The following is a 17,675-nucleotide window of genomic DNA, read 5'->3' on the forward strand; positions in this document are numbered from 1 at the left end:
AAAGGGTTACAACTCTGCAATATCTCCTCCATTTCTGTATGGAGTACAGTATATGATGTTTATTTAGAAATAATGTTCACCAAAATGATGGCTAGGATGCCTGTTAAACATGGACGGAAATCGCTTTTAAAACATGGGGGGGGACACAATTTCCTGGTGGCCCGATGACAAGTGTGCATGACAGCTAACAATTTTATCCCCCCCCACTAGCCCCCCCCCCCCCCCCGCACTGCGCACACACACACTACACATATTTTACTATAACGATCCTGGGGTCTGGGGAAGACTTGAGCGACAGTGAAGACTTGAGGGCTCCGGTCGCAGAGCCTGTGGACTTACCATCACGGAGCTGGCTGACTTCGGAGGCTGTGGTGGTGCTGCGGCTGTGATTCGACTTCAGAGGCTTCGGCCGCAGGCCCTGTGGACGGTAAGATCGGGAGCTCGCAGGTCCCTGGTTGGTGACCGACTTTCGGGAGCTCCTGCACCAACAGCAGCTTCTTCTGCCCAGAATCGTGGGGCTTGAATCAGCCCATTTGCGGGGCCTTTCATCGCCCGGCGCGGCCTAAAATCGGCCATCGCCCGGCAGGTGGTCCAACATCGAGAACCTCGACTCAGCAGTTTGACTGCCTGACCGTGGGAGAAGAAGCAGGAAAGAGATAACATAGGATGGATTGTCCTCCACCTCTCAAAACATGGGAGGGGAAATGCCTCCCCCACGCCCCCGGGATTTCCGCCCATGCTTAATCAGTTAATATTTCTGCATATTAAAACAATATAAATGAGAAAAGGGAAGGTAATACCTGAGCAACTTGACATCATAGTTGGAGCAGCAATCCGACGCTGCCTTTATAAAGTTTAAAATACTTTGTACAGTCATTATTTGCATTCAGCAGGTGAAGTGTCAGAACCAGAGTAATGTGCTCTGGATGTTTAGGTACAGAGCATGTGCTGTGGTTATCCGGCATTGGCAAGCAAACAATGTCATGGAAACCCAATTTTGCAATTAATAACGAGGGTCTTGCTGTTTACAGTAGAAGGTGTGGCCTCATGAATTATGATCAGCCCAAAAATGACAGTGTAGCACGTAACTGGTGTGTAGATTCTTTTCATTGTTTGTAGTTTCACTGCGGCCATCTCATACTGTTCGATGAAATGTTCTTTTAGAGTATTTTCATTTGCTGCATCAATGAAAAGTTAGAACAATTTACTTGATGGATGACTTTCTTATTGAAGCTCTGACATTCCTCAGGTTAGGAAACTGGCTGCTTTCCAATTGCACAACAAAAAATTCAACGGTCACTGGAGAAGGAAAATGGAACAAAATACGCTTCAGTTTAAGTATGATAATCTAGTCCTTCAAGTTTCAGCTTCAGTTTCCTACATTTTTCCTTCTCACACACGTATCTTGTGACCATTTAAAGAAGCTGTCGACATACAACAGAGTGGACATGAGCTTGTTGCAAAAGTTTCTGACCTGCTAATAGTATGTGAGTTTGGACTGACTAAAAGGTTTTCAGAATAGAAAACAATTGGAAAACGACCTCTTGAGTGCCACAATTACTTGCTTTGTTTATAAAGCAGTGGAGAAATTGTTGTGCGTTTTTGGATTGATGATGCTGGCCTCTGTCTGGTATGCCAAGAAATTAGGCAGAAGATTTGTGAATAATGCCAGAAAGGAAAAAATACCATGGGTAAGACTTACAATTTAACTGTAAACTATGTTCTAATACCCAATAATAGAGAATTTGATATTTAAAGGCCATTCTCACGTTACGAGCTGACACAAGAGGTAACCCGAGTTAAACCTCGTGGTAATAACGTACGATTAACGTACGGCATTCGTGGACGCAACGTGGTGCATCGTGGCGCTAACGGCAGGTTCTCGTGTAACTTGTCTACTCTTGCAAAAAATCAAACATGTTTGAAATTTTCCACGAGTCAATTTTACTCTTGTGGTTAATAATTGAAACATTTTAACTCGATTTAAGAACGTAGTGGCCCGTGCGTTTACCTTAGTGTATCGTGAGTCTACCGTGGGAACTCATTAACTCAGCAGGCAGGCAGCAGCAGATTGTCGCTCCCTTCAGTTTCCCAGCGACAGTCACCTGCCACGCGAGAGAGATTATGCACTGTTGTAGGTCTCCTTTGCACGTCGGTGTTTCTGTCTTTCTCCACTCATTGTTGGCCCCACCTGTCACCACCCCCACCTACACCCCTCTGCTTCCCGACCATGTGTGCGACCCCTTCCCTCCTCAGCTCCCCGCCCATTGCACCGGCGCGGGGGCTTTGCACTGTCTTCACGTCGGCGATGCCAGCAGGTCCGTGCCAGTCACCAGAGACGTCAGGACCAATGGGACATCGACCCCCAGGCCCACCAGGCCCATTGCAAGCACGGAGAACCCAGAGACCCACAGCCAACAGCAACTCCAGCCCAGCCCCGCTCCAACTCCAGAGGAACCCGGGTTGCGGATGAGGGGGCGCAGCTCGGGCTGTGGGCGAACTGCCACTTGTCGCCGTAGCGGCCCATCGGGGAGCGGGTTCCTGTTGGTCCTGACGTCTCCGGCCACCCCCCTGTACAGGAGCTGAGACTGGGAACTGTACCGCCCTTGCAGGTGAGCAGGAGAGTGTGGTTGTTTGCAGTTGCAGAGGGAGGGGGCAAGGGCGGTACAGTTCCCAGTCTCAGTTCCTGTCCAGGGGGGTGGCTGGAGACGTCAGGACCAACGGGACACCGACCCCCAGGCCCACTGCAAGCACGGAGATCCCAGAGACCCACAGCCAGCAGCAACTCCATCCCAGCCCCGCTCCAACTCCAGAGGAACACGCTCCCCGTAGGGGCAGAAGCTGAAGGTGTGCAAGGTACGTCTTGTTCTTGGGGTGGCGGATGAGGGGGCGCAGCTCGGGCTGTGGGCGAACTGCTACTTGTCGCCGTAGCGGCCCATCGGGGAGCGGATTCCTCTGGAGTTGGAGGGGGAGGGGGTATTGTGCTGTTTGATCGCCCCCTGCTATCCCAGGGACAGGGAGACACAGCGGCTTTTGAGACTGGTGGGCAATCACTTCCAAAGTTCTGTCCACACAGTCAGTACACCTCTCCTACACTTGTCTCCCGCACTAAGATCACCCCGCAGAGAATGATCCCAGCCTAACCCAAGAGCCATGTCACCCCAGACAGATTAATGAGGCCCCCCCACCCCCCAACCTCTCTCCATCTCAACTCACGCCTGGACACCAAAGCAACTCAGGAGGCGAACCTTGAGCTCCGTCTCACAACAATCTGATGTGCACATCCGTCCACATTCAAAGATTTAATCTCCCATCTCCCCGCAGTGTGCAGACATGGCAGTAAATTCAATTAAAACATATCAAACCTGTGTGTTTCAAACAAATCATAAGTATAACTGCTCTGGCACTGGATGGTGCGCATTTTCCCTTTGTAGGTCACATCAATAGATGCGGCTGCTCTGAATTATATCTTTAAAACAAAGCCACAGGATTGAGAGGTCTTCTTTAACACTGTTGCTTATTAAAACATAACACTGTTGCTTATTAAAACAAAACTTCAATCAGGGTTGGCTTAAGAGTAACTCGGGAGACGAACTGGGAACATCGCAGAAATGACAAGTAAACGGGAAACTGCCGTCTACCCGTGGAAACTCGGTTAACCTCTTGATCTTTCACTTGTTATATCGTGCTCAACCACGACCCCTTCACTCGGGTTACCTCTTGCGTCAGCTCGTAACGTGAGAATGGCCTATCACACTACATACTACCCACAGGAAGGATAATTTTTGATAGATGATATACAAGTTTAATTGTATTTAATTGTGCTGGAAGACTGCAATGTGTAAAACACCAAGTTTAGTTAAGATGAATTATTGCTCAACATTTCCTAAAGCAAGTATTATTTTTTTAAAGTACCTGAATATTTGGCTTACTGACAAGTTTATATTGTTCATAGAATCTGTTACTGTCTTATTGATCTTAGAAAGCATGTACTAATTATTTTTCGAATTAATTCAGTTCAGAAAGTTAAAAATTGCCAATCTTAATGTATTAATGTATAATATGCTGCAAAATATCAGTTTTTAATATTTTACTTATATATGAAAAAGATAAATTCTACGAGCAATAATGCAACTCTTTAGCCAATCTGCTACAGAACACTCCATATTTAATAATAATATAATAATATAATATATCTTTTATTGTCATTGCACGTCAGTGCAACGAGATTTAGTGTGCAGCTCCACTGATGTACAAGAAAGGTAAATAAATACAATACATAAATAAGCAGGCTGAATTGATTGACGTGACCAACTGAGGGAGACTGTCCAAAGGGAGTGGGTGGGGGGGCACTCATTAGGGCCGGTTCAGAGCCGCAATTGCTCTTGGGATAAAACTGTTCCTGAGTCTGGAGGTTCGGGCGTAGAAGGCGTTGTAACGTCTGCCGGAGGGAAGTAGTTGAAACAGACCGTGGCAGGGGTGTGATGAGTCCTTATGGATGCTGAGGGCCTTCCTGAGGCACCGCTTGTGGTAGATGCCCTCCAAGGCTGGTAGCTCTGTCCCGATGATCCGCTGCGCTCTGTTGACGACGCTTTGGTACTGTTTATATTTTCTGACCCTTTTCTTAGAATGTTTTAGGAAAACAAAGGCACATTTATAACCCTTCGCAACTCGTTATTTTTAAGTCCAAGCGATATTGGATTCAATGGTTGTCAGAAACAAAAGGAAAAGAGAAAATATATTACATTCCTGTGTCAACATCTGGTTTTAGTTGCCTTTGTACATAGACATATACTACATATGTATACTACATATGTATATGTTGTGTACATATGGAGGCTACATATAGAAATCTCTGCAGTTTCTTGTGCTCTCGGGCAGAGCTTTTACCAAAACAAGTTATGATGCATCTGCAATCTTCCTAGTCTTCTGAGGAAGAGGAGACATTGGTGTGCTTTCATGGCGGTAGCTTCAAATGTGACTGGCCCAAGACAAATTCTAGGTGATGTTTATGCATAAAAACTTGTTCACATTCATATCCACTTTGGCGCCATTGATTCTGACTGGGACTGTACTCCAGATTGTTTCCTGAAGTCAATAACTAACACCTGCGATTTGCTGATGTTGCGGGAGAAGTGGTTGGCTTGACATGATGTTATGAAGCTCTCTATCTCCTTCCTGATTTCCATCTTGTCATTGTTTGAGATCTGCCTACTATTATGGTATCATCTACAAACAAAATTGTAAATTGAGTTATTGTATTGATATATTTGCTGCTTGATCACATGTGGAAAAAACACTGATTTATTATGCTACGAGACAAAGTGGGACGATTTGGGTCCCAGTCACACAGGAGGCCTGCTTCCCCAACGCAACCCATTCCCCAATGCTATATTCCACTACTCACCCGTTCCCCCAACGCAATATTCCACCACTCACCCAGAGCCCCTAATTGCGCAGGCGCGGCTCATTTCCCCTCACCCCCAAGCAATCCCTCCCCCTCCACTTCATGTGTGGGAGTGGAGGAGGGGAGTGGGGGAGGGAAATGGGGGTGTGGCGGGGGGGTTGTGGGGTGGGAGGGGAGGAGGGGTGTGTGTGGATGGGGAGGTGCAGGAGGGGGGAGAGGGTGGTGTGGGGGAGGTGGAGTGTGGGGGAGGGATGCGTGGTGGGGGTGTGGGGGAGATGTGTATGTGTGCAGGAGGGGTGTGGGAGGTGGAGAGGAGGGATGTGGGAGGGAAGGTGTGTGTGTGGGAGGTGTGTGTGTGTGGGAGAGGGGTGTGTGTGGGCAGAGGGGGCCCAGGTGATGTTACATCACAGGGGAGGGGGGAAGGAGCCAGCAAGGGGGACCAGAGCGGTAGTTGCTGGAATTAGCGGTGCGATGGGGACTCACAGCGGGTCGTTCTCCTCTGCCAGAATCAGAGTCTCTGCTTTCCGTTTGGCGACATCTCCGACTGGGTTGGGTCTCCGGCTCTGGGCTGGGTCTCCAGCTCTGGGCTGGACTTCCGATGCTGGGCTGGGTCTCCGACGCTGGGCTGGGTCGGGTCTCCGACGCTGGGCTGCTGGTTGGGGCTGGACTGCTTCGGGTCCCTCTGAAAGTCCGGTTGGAAACCTCCGCCAGTCACCTTCAGCTCCAGTAAAGACCCGATGGCGCAGGAAAGGGCGGACCATCCCGGGGAATGACAAGGCAAGAGACTAATCCACGCGACGCCGACTTGCAGGAGAAGAGATCGATCTGCGCAAGCGCGGTTTTTAGGATTTTTAAACGACATTCAACCGATCAGAACGAAACCTGGCGCACCCGCAGCACAGGAGAACGGTGAGTGAACTGCTGAAAATTCGTAGAGCTAGCGCAAAGCGTTTTTGCGCAAATAGAAAGACCGCCAAACCAGAAGATAACAAGATCAGAGTTTTAGTTATGTATAGAACATAGAAGTTAGATAGATAGATAGATAGAGAGGGCTCAGTTTGGGAAGATTTTGTGAATAAAAAGGAATGTGAATAGATATTACTATGGTACTATGGACGGATGAGCTTCTAGCAAGCCAATGGCCATCCAGACTTCAGTAGAAGTTGCGATTACTGTCGTACATAGCATTGTAAGGAATGATGATAAAGCACACACAACAAAATCCTATACTTCCAGCGGCGGTAGTCCGCAGGAACTGGGGAACAGAGATGTGTGGTGCGTCCGTCACCGTTCCCGTCGGAAACCAACACCACTGTGTCGCTAATGTTTTAAACGATGATGAATGACCATAGATGCTCATTGCATTTTCCTGCTCAGACAGTATGTAAGTATGTTGCACAAATATATACTTGTGTAATTTTACATTAGTTACACACTATTTCAACAGACATTAAACTAACAAGGTTTGTATTTCACCTGTTTCGATTTGCGCCCTATGTCCAGGCTACTGTTTGGGGGCCTGTAGATTAGTTCCATTAGGGTATTTTTACCCTTAGAATTCCTTAGTTCTATCCCTACTGATTCCACATCTCCTTATTCAATGTCACCCCTTGCAAGGGACTGAATTTCATTCCTCACCAACAGGGCAACCCCACCCCCTCTGCCCACCTGTCTGTCTTTTCGATAGGAGGTATACCCTTCAATATTCAGTTCCCAGCCCTGGCCCTCTTGCAGCCATGTCTCAGTAATTCCTACTTGCCAGTTTCTAACTGAGCTTCAAGCTCGTCCACTTTATTCCTTATACTTCGCACATTCATATACAGTACTTTGACCTCCGTATTCATGTCCCCCCTCGCAATTGGCCCTGACCTTACTCTGTTGTCCATTCTCAAGCTTTCCTTCCCATTAATTCGAGAATCTTTTGTAATTTTTCCTGTAGCCACTTCCCCTTCAACTCCATCTTTATACTCCCAATTTGTCAATCCCTTCCTCCCACAATTTAGTTTAAACCCACACGTGTAGCTCTAGCAAACCTGCCTGCCAGAATGTCGGTCCCCCTCCAGTTAAGGTGTAACCTGTCCCTTTTGTACAGGTCACCCCTACCCCAGAAGAGATCCCAGTGGTCTATAAATCTAAATCCTTGCTCCCTGCTCCAGCCCCTCAGCCACACATTCAGATCCCCTATCTCCCTGTTCCTGTCCTCACTAGCACGAGGTACTGGAAGCAATCCAGTTATAACCACCCTAGAAGTCCGGCCTTTCAGTCTTCTGCCCAACTCTCTGAACTCATGTTGGAGAACCTCCTTCCTCTTCTTCCCGATGTCATTTGTGCCTACGTGCACAACTACTGCCGGCTGTTCACCTTCTCTCTCGAGGATGCTCAGAATTCGGCTCGTGACATCCCGAACCCTGACACCAGGGAGGCAACAGACCATCCTCGCATCTCGTCTGCCGCCACAGAATCCCCTGTCCGCTCCTCGGACAATGGAGTCACCCACCACTAGGGCTCTGCCCGACATCGGTCTCGCCGGTCGAGTCCCATCTCTAGGATTGGAGCCACCGACGTGTCCGCCGCTCGGACTGGAAACATTGTCTCCCCGGACAGTTCCCAAGAGGGCGTACCTGTTTTCATTAGGCATAGCCACCCGAGTCCTCTGCACTCAACGATTTCCACCCTTTCTCTCCGTCACACACCTTGGTTCTTCCCGTAACCTCGGCGTAACTCTCGTTTTCCCGGATGGCCCTGAGGTCATCCAGCTGCTTCTCCAGTGCCCCAACACGGTCTAATGGTAATCAACACTAAGTTTGATTACCATTAGATTCGAGTAACTATCAGATTGACTACTAGATTTGGGTGAGGACTTTGCTGTGGTCAGCTTAATCGAAAACTGATGGGTACTAAAACCCAAGTGTTTTCCTTCTGCTTCCACTGGGGTGCTCTGATAAGGCATATGGATTTTAGGCACCGAGGAACTGTGCAATGGTGATTAGCTGAGGTTTGTTTGATCGGATGTATATGCTTTGTTTAGAATGTTGATAGTGACTTGTCCCCATCTAACCAGCTAGAAATGGGCTATATATTATCTCCCCTTTTCCTCTTTCATCTTGCTCCTCCTTGCAAGGACTGAGACTGTATAGTTTCAAAGTTATATAACATACAATGGAAATTATTTGATATTACTCCCATTGTATGTTATTTTAAGATAATAAAACAACGTACTATTGAAATAAATTCAGATAATTGTGAATTTAAGATCTGCTGTTCTGAATATCAAGATGTTTCCAGAGAGACCAGGCATCAGAATCATTGATTGAGCATCCAGTGGTCTAATTTATCAGGTTGCAGGGGTTAGCATGGCATTCATTCTATTTATATCATTGTGTTTGTTTGAGTGGCACACCACACTATCTGCAGTCTGCTCCAAGGCAACCTGATTATTCTAAAACAAATTTTAACCACTGAAGCTACCACTGATATCCATTTAGAAAATACTTGCATTGGGTGGTATTGCTTCAGGTATTATGAGAATTGGAGCTGGAGGGGGCACTTCAGTGGCATCACAGCATGAACATGGAAAAAAAGAATAAATTGGAAAGGATGTATGATTTATCATAGAACATTTTTTTTTCTGCAACTTTTGAAGCCGCAAACTGTACAATGTTCAAAATGATTTTCTGATCTGTGAGCAAATTAATTTCTGTCAATACAACTTGGTATTTATGTAGTAAATTAAAAGATTTGTCCCCTCATATGAAGCAAATAATTTATTTTGTAAAAAGAAACAGTGCTGGCATTTCAGGCAATTACCATTCATCTGAACCTGTGTTTAAAGTTGCAGGAAGGGTTATGACTTAAGGGGCTGTCCCACTTGGGCGACCTAATTAACGAGTTTTTAAAAAATGACATGATGAAGACCTCCTTCGACTATGTAGAAGACCTCCTTCGACTATGTTGAAGACTAGCTTCGACTAGCTACGACTAGCTACGACTAACTTCGGGAAAATTGGACACCGAACAGTGAAGACGACCTCTCTTCGACTATGATGAAGACTATCTACGACTACCTTCGACTACCCTTGATTACCTAAGACTAACATGATGACCTACTACGACCTACTACGACTAAACCTACGAGTAAAAAAAGTATCGATTTTTTCCATGGAGACAGTTTTTTTACTCGCGAGTATTTTTTAACATATTGAAAATACTGCTGCGACCTAGCTGAGGCCTCGAGTACGCGGAGACCACTCTCGAGCATGAAGGAGAGTTACGAAGACCTCCTACGACCACGTGTCGACCATGCTGCGAATATGAGTCGAGGGCAATCTCGCCAGAACTCGCGGATTAGGTCGCCCAAGTGGGACAGGCCCTTTATGTGTAGAGTGTCTGTGAAATAGTGGAGTCCAAAGCTGTCTGGGTTACAGTTACTTCTGATGCCAGCTATTAGAAAAATCAACAGTAATGGAAGGACATGCTAAAACTGTAGGGTGCAGAGCACGCAGTTGCTGAAAGTAAGATAAAACAGAGAATGCTGGAAACCTTGTAGATCACGCAGCATCTGTGGAGAAACAAAAAAAATGATATTACAGCTGAATGACCTTGCATCAAAGCTGGCGAGCTGTTATGGAAACAGGAAAGTCCATCTGTCTGAAATTGCTAAATTCAACATTGAGTACCAATGGGTACATTGAGCCCAGGTGGCATTTACCTAGAAATGTGAAAACTGTCCACTTGCCTTTGCTCTTCCCACCATCCAGGAACCAAAATGTTACTTTCAGGTAACTTTCATTGTCAGATTTTATTAAACGGTATTTTTATACATTTTGGTTTCACTATGTAGAAATGTGTTTATACTCTCTATAATAATGAAAAATCTCCAATCACCTGTCCGACAGATCAGAAACACTCTTCAGGAATCAGGTGTGGATTTGTCAATGATCACTGTCCGCAGAAAACTTCATGAACAGAAATACAGAGGCTACACTGCAGGATGCAAACCATTGGTTAGCCCCAAAAATAGGATGGCTAGGTTACAGTTTGCCAAGAAATACTTAAAAGAGCAACCACAGTTCTGGAAAAAGGTCTCGTGGACAGATGAGACGAAGATTAACATATCATAGTGATGTCAAGAGCAAAGTATGGAGGAGAGAAGGAACTGCCCAAGATCCAAAGCGTATCACCTCATCTGTGAAACACGGTGGTGGGGGTGTTATGGCCTGGGCTTGTATGGCTGCTGAGGGTACTGGCTCACTTATCTTCATCGATGATACAACTGCTGATGGTAGTAGCATAATGAATTCTGAAGTGTATAGACACATCCTATTTGCTCAAGTTCAACAAATGCCTCAAAACTCATTTGTCGGTGGTCCATTCTACAGCAAGACAGTGATTCCAAACATACTGCTAAAGCAACAAAGGAGTTTTTCAAAGCTAAAAAATGGTCAATTCTTGAGTGGCCAAGTCAATCACCCGATCTGAACCCAATTGAGCATGCCTTTTATATGCTGAAGAGAAAACTGAAGGGGACTAGCCCCCAAAACAAACATAAGCTAAAGATGGCTGCAATACAGGTCTGGCAGAGCATCACCAGAGAAGACACCCAGCAACTGGTGGTCAATGAATCGCAGACTTCAAGCAGTCATTGAATGCAAAGGTTATGCAACAAAATACTAAACATGACTACTTTCATTTACATGACATTGCTGTGTCCCAAACATTATGGTGCCCTGAAATGGGGGGACTATGTATAATGCTGTAATTTCTACATGGTGAAACCAAAATGTATAAAAATGGCCTTTATTAAAATCTGACAATGTGCAATTTAACCACATGTGATTATTTTATATTACAATTTTCAAATTGTGGAGTACAGAGGCAAATAAATAAATGATGGGTCTTTGGCCCAAACATTATGGAGGGCACTGTACATTGCAGATGGTGTGATCACTTGGTAGAACACCTCTGATTAATCTGCAAGAATGACCCTAAACCTTTTGTGGTGTGTCACTTTAATTCTCTCTTCCACTTCCACTCTTCACTTCTCTGATTTTGGTCTGAAACAAAGTTCTATCAAGGTTGAACCCACACTTCTTAAGTTAGAGGAAGAGCTCATCATCTTTAATTTGCGCCTACTTTTCCCCTGTTGCTACAATTAAAACACACTTTTTTCTCTTGTTTCTTGAGGGTCTGTTGAGGGTCATGAAGCCATTCTGCAAAGATGCTGTTTTGACGGTCTCAAGAACGACAACTGAAGTATTAAACGGATCTTTATTCGAAAGTTTGGTTTTCAGTACACAGGTTCTCTAGACATGTCTGGCCACATCGGTGGTCAGCGCTGAACTGGCGCATGAAAGTAAAACCGCGCGAAAACAAGCAGCCCCTCCTAAGTCACGTGACCGTGGCTTCCGAGCGCCGGGTTCGATACCTGCGTGCGCCAGTAGGCGCCGCTACACTGTTTGACCTGCTGAATAGTTCCAGCATGTACTATTTTTTTTTGTTTCAGGGCTTTGGAGTCTGCAGTTGTTTGTTTCAAGTATGCTTCTGGGCTTATTGCCCATTATGATTATTTTGTGTTTTGAAAAAGACAAATGTTACATTTGTAAAGGATGTGGACCGGGAATGATGTGGAATTTTCTTGAATATTTTCAAATTGACTGCAGATGGCCATCCATTCTTGGATTGGCATATCAATGTTTGAACTTGTTACTTTGTCACAATCTTACTGTTGTTGCAACAGAATTTGCAATCAGGGTTTTACATTGATTAAAAAATCCTAGTAATTAAACCAGACATTCACTGTGATCAAAGGTTGAAAGCCCCCACTTGTCTGTACTTAGGTATGCTCTTACGATGCTATTTCAGTTCTGCTGTCTGTGGTGAGTAATGCTAAAACCTCATCTGCCATCCAAATATTTCACTCACCCAGTATCCCATCTGTATTGGTTTGCATGGACAGATGCCTCAATTCTGTCCTGGGGATTGGAATAACCTTACCCACACTAATGAAATATGTATCTTCCTGGACAGAAATGAAATTCTGGCTGCTGAAATGGAATTTACTTTCTGTTCCCTGGTTCAATTCAGCAGTGGTAATAAAGAATACCAGCCAAGGCAATTTTCTTGGAGAAATGCATACAGAATTTATATTGAGGGAGGTAAACATTTTTTGAGGGACATTTTTGGACTGCATGCTTTTATTTTGTTGCATTCTTAAATTCAAATTTCTGTCTCTCATCAGGTGAAGCACGAGTTCTAACTCATTTGAGATATTTGAATCATAGACATTGATATGTATTCTATTTCAGTAATCTCTTGTGAAATGCTTAACTAAACTTAATTAAATGCTGTAAATTGATACAATCACATGCTTACCTTGGCCACTATTAAACAATAGCATGCATTAAATAATTATGGGATTTAATTATATAATATGACATCAGCAGGTTCTTATTGCTATTCTGTTGTATAGGTAATACAACTGAATTTTTGGAGATTCAGGAACTGCAGATGCTGGAATCTTAAACAAAACTCAGTGCTGGAGGAACTGGGCAGGTCAGGCAGCATCTGTGGAGGAAAGTCAATGCATTGGGAACTTTCAGACTGGTGAGGAGGGAGAAAGCTGGAAAAGAGAAGTGGGGAGGGATAAAATCTGGCAAGTGGCATGGGGATACAAATGAGGGAGTGTTAATGGCAAATAAATGGAGTGTTTGACGAAGGGTAGAGATGAAAAGGAGACAAGGGTGTCAGATAGGAAAGAAAATAAGTGAAATGTAAAGACAGAGAGAGGATTATAGATGGAAGGGGACAGGGGAGAGGGGAAAGAGGGAAGATAAAAGGGAATTGAGGGACGGGGTGGGAGATGATTGTACAAAGAAGGGGAAAGGAGCAGGTTGACTGCGGTTGGGATAGGGGAAGAAATGGGTGTGCACCAGGATTGTGGTGGTGGTGGGGGGAGGGGGGGGGGTAGATGGCATAGGAAAAAGAGAGGGGGTAGGACAGTATTTATTGAAACTGGAGAATTCAATGTTCATACTGTTTCCCAAGCAGAATGTGAGGTGCTATTCCTGTGGGCTCACTCTGGCAATAGAGGAGGTCAAGGATAGGAAGGTCTGTATGGGAATGGGAGTTAAATGATTAGCCACTAGGAGATCCAGAAGGCTTTGGTGGACAAAGCAGAAGTGTTTAGCTAAATGATTGCCTTGTCTACTATTGGTCTCACCGATGTGAAGGTGGCCGCTTCAGGAGCACTGAATGCAGTAGACAAGGTTAGAGGAAATGTATGTGAAACACTGTTGCACCTGCAAGGGCTACTGGGGTCCCTAGATGGAGGTGAGGGAAGAGCTGTAGGGACAGGTGTTACATCTCCTATTGTTACAGGGGAAATTACCTGGGGAGGAGGCATTTGGCATGGGAAGGGATGAGTGAACCAATGAGTTGCGGAAGGAGTAGTCTCGGAAGCAGAACGTGGAAAGGGATGGGGGTGAAAGGATGTGACTGGTGGTAGGATCATGTCGAAGTTGATGAAAATGTTACAGAATAATATTTTGGATGCGGAAGCTGAAGGGCTGGCAGATGAGGACCAGGGGATCTCTTTCGTTCTATCTAAGGGGAGGGGAACTGAGAGCAGAACTGCAGGACAGAAGAGACATGGGTGAGGGGTATCCATAGCAGCAGGATGGAAATCACATTTACTGAAGAAATAGGACTTCTTGGATTTCCTAGTGGAAAGGCTTATCTTGGAGATGGAGAAATTGAGAGTGAGGGAAGGTGTTAAGAGGCAGGGTGGGGAGAGGTGTGGTCAATGAACACAATGGATATTTTTGTTGTATTCTGAGCCTAACTTGTTTTTGTAGATATTAAGAATTCTACTTTATTAGAATTTATATGTAGAAATGTTGTATAACCTTAACTTGATATCCCAATGTAGTGTGAATAGAAATTTAAAGAAAATATTACATTATTTTCACGATTTTACACAACAGGCAATAATTCTAGTTTTTATTTTGGATATTTTTTAACTCGTCAGGTAAAGGTATGCAGTTTTCTATATACCATTAAAAAAGAAGGCATATATTGGGGAAAATATACGTATCATGTTGATAAGTTCATCTCCGTAAGTTAGAGCACATGTTTGGCTAAATTATGTTTAGTTTAATGTAATGTGTGCTGAGGTGCAGTGAAAATGTTTTGGTGCATGCTATCCAATAGTCAATAGACAATAGTTGCAGGATAGGCCATTTGGCCCCGAGCCAGCACCGCCATTCAATGTGATCATGGCTGATCATCCACAATCAGTACCCCGTTCCTGCCTTCTCCCCATATCCCCTGACCCCGCTATTTTTAAGAGTCCTACAGAGCTCTGTCCTGAAAGCATCCAGAGAACCTGCCTCCACCGCCCTCTGAGGCAGAGAATTCCACAGACTCACCACTCTCTGTGAGAAAAAGTGTTTCCTCGTCTCCGTTCTAAATGGCTTACTCCTTATTCTTAAACTGTGGCCCCTGGTTCTGGACTCCCCCAACATCAGGAACATGTCTCCTGCCTCTAGCGTGTTCAAGCCCTTAACAATCTTATATGATTCAATGAGATCCCCTCATCCTTCTAAACTCCAGAGTGTACAAGCCCAGCTGCTCTCAGCATATGACAGTCCCGCAATCCCGGGAATTAACCTTGTAAATCTATGCTGCACTCCCTCAATAGCAAGAATGTCCTTTCGTCAAATTAGGGGACCAAAACTGCACACAATACTCCAGGTGTGGTCTCACTAGGGCTCTGTGCAACTGCAGAAGGACTTATTTGCTCCTATATTCGCTCCAGGACAAGGGGTCACAGCTTAAAGATAAGGGGGAAATCCTTTAAAACCGAGATGAGAAGAACTTTTTTCACACAGAGAGTGGTGAATCTCTGGAACTCTCTGCCACAGAGGGTAGTCGAGGCCAGTTCATTGGCTATATTTAAGAGGGAGTTAGATGTGGCCCTTGTGGCTAAGGGGATCAGAGGGTATGGAGAGAAGGCAGGTACGGGATACTGAGTTGGATGATCAGCCATGATCATATTGAATGGCGGTGCAGGCTCGAAGGGCCGAATGGCCTACTCCTGTACCTAATTTCTATGTTTCTATGTTCTATATTCGATTCCTCTTGTTAAAGGCCAACATGCCATTCGCTTTCTTCACTGTCTGCTGTACCTGCATGCTTACTTTCATAGACTGATGTACAAGGACCCCCAGATCCCATTGTACTTCCCCTTTTCCCAACTTGACGCCATATAGATAGTAACCTGCCTTCCTGTTTTTGCTACCAAAGTGGATAACCTCACATTTATCCGCATTAAAATTCATCTGCCATGCATCTGCCCACTCCCCCAACCTGTCCAAGTTACCCTGCATTCTCATAGTATCCTCCTCACAGTTCACACTGCCACCCAGTTGTGTGTCATCTGCAAATTTGCTAATGTTACTTTGAATCCCTTCATCCAAATAATTGATGTACATTGTAAATAGCTGCGGCCCCAGCACTGAGCCTTGCGGTACCCCACTAGTCACTGCCTGCCATTCTGAAAGGGACCCATTAATCCATACTCTTTGTTTCCTGTCTGCCAACCACATCTCTATCCATGTCAGCACTCTCCCTCCAATACCATGTGCCCTAATTTTGCCCATTAATCTCCTATGTGGGACCCTGGGATGCAGACCCTGGGGATTTATCAGCCACCAGTCATATCAGTCTATCCAACACCATTTCCTGCCTAAAGTGGATTTCCTTAATTTCCTCTGTCACCCCAGATTCTCTGGCCACTACTATATCAGGAAGATTGTTTGTGTCCTCCTTAGTGAAGACAGATCCAAAGTACCTGTTCAACTCATCTGCTATTTCCTCGTTCCCCATAATAAATACATCTTTTTCGGTCTTCAAGGGTCCAACTTTGGTCTTAACTATTTTTTTCCTCTTCACATACCTAAAGAAGCTTTTACTATCCTGCTTTATATTCTTGGATAGCTTACCTTCGTATCTCATCTTTTCTCCTCGCATTGTCTTTTTGGTTATCTTCTGTTGTTCTTTAAACATTACCCAATCCTCTTGCTTCTCGCTCATCTTTGCTACGTTGTATTTCTTTGCTTTAATTTTTATACTGTCCCTGACGTCCCTTGTCAGCCATGGTCGTCCCTTTCTCCCCTTGGAATCTTTCTTCCTCCTAGGAATGAACTGATCCTGCACCTTCTGTATTATTCCTAGAAACACCTGCCATTTTTGTTCCATTGTCAACCCTGCTAGTGTATCTTTCCTCATGGCCCCATAGTCCCCTTTATTCAACTTTAACCAGTTAGGGAAAAGACTATACATAATTACAATCAAGCTGTCCACAATGCATAGATAAAGAATAAAGGGTATAACATTCATAGCTTCATTTTTAACCTATGACACGAAGATGACGGAAGGCCCCACATTAATTTTACTGTATTTAGTGCATAACATTAGGGCATTCCTTGCTGCATCACAGTGGATCTATTCATTTTTAAATACCGTCATTGTTAGTATGTAGATAAATAACTTAGTCAACCTGCATATTAAAAGTCTGCATGTTGCATATGTACTGTATTTTTTATGAAATTCAGAACAATTTTGCGTCTCACCTAATAGTGAAGCAAGTTGAGAAAGAGTAGTGAATGTAATCCAGCCATTGAAATTCAGGATCTGCAGTTTAATTGTTTTTACTTGATACTTAGGTTTTGTTTTAAGGAGAGAAAGCAGCCGATGCACAATGCAAGGAAAATGTGGTATTCATTGGACATATTGCATTAGAAGTCAAAATATCAATTTCTGCAGCAATAATTATGCTTGCATGTAATATTTTATTTCCTATGTGCCAGAGTAAAAGCAAATAACTTATCAGCAAAGAAGCCAGCCATTTGGTCCATCATTTGTGTACTGACTTGTTGCTCCATGACATATCTGTAACCATCAATCTTTTCCCTGCCAAATATTTGCATACTTGGAATTGATCTTCTTATGGCAGCTTGATTCGGGAGAGAAGCTCTGCCTTGAGCAGAAAATCCTGTTACAAAAATGCTTTGATAGTATTAAGTCATGACCCCAGTTTTGCCAGCTGCTGTAATTTAAAAAGAATATCAATCTATCTTTTCTTATTCTTTGCGATTGAAAGTGTGCTCTGAAATATATATTTCCTTCATAAAAAGAGGCTTCCTCTGATAATCTTTTTAAATGGTATATAGACCTGCATAGGTTACATTCTAGGTTATCTAGTATTTAA

The 17,675-nt window shown here is 44.4% G+C and overlaps 1 protein-coding gene across 6 annotated transcripts in view; it reads left to right on the forward strand.

Moving 5' to 3' along the window:
- Positions 1-17,675, forward strand: part of dlg2 (discs large MAGUK scaffold protein 2) — a 652,656-nt gene that overhangs the window by 187,194 nt on the left and 447,787 nt on the right. For 2 of the 6 annotated variants that reach the window (XM_033022523.1, XM_033022525.1), the window contains exon 1: positions 1,429-1,691. The exons of the other annotated variants lie outside the window; for them this stretch is intronic. In XM_033022523.1, the coding sequence (XP_032878414.1) occupies positions 1,611-1,691 (81 nt within the window). In that variant the 5' untranslated portion in view covers positions 1,429-1,610. Of the gene's footprint in view, positions 1-1,428; positions 1,692-17,675 lie in introns of those variants that run through there. 6 annotated transcript variants of the gene reach the window in all.

Source organism: Amblyraja radiata, chromosome 6 (genome assembly GCF_010909765.2).
Source record: "Amblyraja radiata isolate CabotCenter1 chromosome 6, sAmbRad1.1.pri, whole genome shotgun sequence".
NCBI classification, from domain to species: domain Eukaryota; kingdom Metazoa; phylum Chordata; class Chondrichthyes; order Rajiformes; family Rajidae; genus Amblyraja; species Amblyraja radiata.